This window comes from Penaeus japonicus, unplaced genomic scaffold, assembly GCF_977035675.1.
Source record: "Penaeus japonicus unplaced genomic scaffold, GWHDUDI00000001_assembly GWHDUDI00000001, whole genome shotgun sequence".
Lineage (NCBI taxonomy): Eukaryota > Metazoa > Arthropoda > Malacostraca > Decapoda > Penaeidae > Penaeus > Penaeus japonicus.
In genome coordinates this window covers 17,851,713-17,854,212 of record NW_028234403.1, presented here as the reverse complement: position 1 = coordinate 17,854,212, position 2,500 = coordinate 17,851,713, and the positions used below count along the sequence as shown (strand labels likewise).

The window sequence follows — 2,500 nt, the reverse complement described above, 5'->3', positions numbered from 1 at the left end:
GGGAGTGAATGAGTGGCTTAATGAGTAAGTGCATGAGTTAATGATATAGGGAAGAGAAGAGATTGAGGGAATGGGTTAATGAGAGAGTAAAGAGAGATGAGAGAGAGATGGAGAGAAAGAGAGAGAGAGAGAGAGGAGAGAGAGAGAGAGAGAGAGAGAGGGGGGAGGAAGAGGGAAGATAGAGAGTGGAGAGAGAGAGAGAGAGAGAGAGAGGAAGAGTAAGAGTAAGAGAGAGAGAGAGAGAGCGAGAGAGAGAAAGAGAAGGAATGGAGAAAAAGAGAGAGAGAGAGAGAAAGAATAAGAGAAAGAGAAAGAGAAAGAGAAAGAGAAAGAGAAAGAGAAAGAGAAAGAGAAAGAGAAAGAGAAAGAGAAAGAGAGAGAGAGAGAGAGAAACCCAAATACACCACGTAATCTCCACCCACAGTCCCACCCACAGTACAAATTAAACAAGAAAAATTATAATGACCTCAGCGCTGACCTCTTCTTCTCCTCCTTCAGGGAAACAAGTTCCTCCGGTGGGGTCGAAGGACAGGAACGTGAACTGGCTTTTCTTCATCATCCCTGCAATCGTCATTATAGTGGTGGTTGTGGCTGTCATTGTATGCCAGGTAAGGTCTTTTTTATTGTTGTCATTGCTTTGTTTGATTGCAAGTTCTCGTGTGTGTGTTTTTTTAAGTTCGTTTAGGTTTAAGCAAATATGGTTTTGCATGGATACATTCGCATACATATTTACATATGTATGTATACATACATAGAAAAAGACAGACACGCGTGCACGTATACACAGACAAACATACACACACGCATACTCATGGGCATAAACATGCATACACACACACTCACACTCACACTCACACTCACACTCACACTTACACTTACACTTACACTTACACTTACACTTACACTCACACTCATACTCACACTTACACTCATACTCACACTCACTCACTCACTTGCACACACAAAGCAAACACAAACACAATTAAATATGAACAAAAAACAACAAACAGACAAAACCCCAAATTGCCACAATACTAAATAAAAACCAAAACACAGCACCCAAACACCATTTCAAAAACCCAAACACCATTTTTAAAAACCCAAACACCATTTCAAAAACTCAAACGCATCACCCAAACACCACTTCAAAAATCCAAACACCATTTCAAAAATCCAAACACCATTTCAAAAACCCAAACACCATTCCACAGTGAAAGAGGAAACACGTCACGCGGCCACAACACAAAAATGGCGGACCGAGCCGATTTTTCCTCACCCTTCCATGCCATAACGGGACTTTGATAGCGAAATAATTGCATTATCACTCCCCTGTCACCTCTCAAATGTAATCGTCAATATACAATTATAAACCATTATTGGACCCAACTCTCACGCGATCACTGAGAGAAATGGGACTGAAAACAAATCAAGTATTGCGTTTTGTGGTGGAGGATGTTGTGTTCGTCTAAGGTCCGCTCGTTGCATGCGTGTGAATCCGCGGCTGTTATGATTTTTTAAGTTCGGCATTATGTTTTATATATATTTTTTTTTTCATTCATTGTTATCCCCCCTTCTTCATATATGCAGATGCGAATATTTACAGTATTTATATAGGCTATAAATGTACTGCATTTACTTTTCTATGTATTATGTATGGGCTGAAATTTATGTAGGTAGGTAGCTAAGCATGATCAGTATATACATACATACATACATACATACATATATGTATATGTATATGTATATGTATATGTATATGTATATGTATATGTATATAATATTAATTATATATATATTATATATATATATTAATATATATATATATATATATATATATATATATATATATATATATATATATGCACACATAGTAAACTTTTCCTTTTCCTTCTCCCGAGGCACTACAGGGAGTGTTTTAGTAGGCCTATTGGAAGGAAGTTTTGATTACTCTTGTATCCCTCTTATCGTTTGGGGAAATGACTCTTCTATGAGCTGGACTATAATATGAGAGATTGTATAGCTATTTCGTTCACTGGGCTATTGTATGTTTTCATTAACTGACTAATTAGTGCTATTTAATTAAGGGAGCTCAGTGTAATAGTTGGGTTAATGCTATTTGAATTTAGGAATGTGCTTCGATAGATAGTTTAATGCTGTGTGATTATTAAAGGAAGTTAGTCTTTTATAATATGACGAGTGTTTTTTAAGGTATGTGTTCTCTTACTTGTAATTTTTAGGTTGTTAATCAAATGTCGTTTTTATATATATATTGGCCATAGGAGTTATTATGTGAGCAAAAAAAATGTAATATTATATTTTATATATAGATATTGTTTTTAATCTCGTAAAAAAAATCCTTATTCTTTTTATTATCGTGGGATTGACTCGCTTCTAAAAAAAATGCTCTCAGATTAATGTACATTTTTTACTTCAAACTTTTAATTCACTTTTGATTTTGACAATCAAACTATTTTAATTATATTATCAACGTTTCATAGTT

General features: G+C 35.2%; 1 protein-coding gene across 1 annotated transcript in view; it reads left to right on the top strand.

The window, feature by feature from the left end:
- LOC122255940 (fibroblast growth factor receptor-like 1) overlaps positions 1–2,500 on the top strand; it is a gene marked incomplete in the record, with an annotated part of 87,613 nt that overhangs the window by 79,157 nt on the left and 5,956 nt on the right. Inside the window, 1 exon segment of the mRNA XM_086537102.1 lies at positions 499–608. Within this exon segment, the coding sequence (XP_086393228.1) occupies positions 499–608 (110 nt within the window).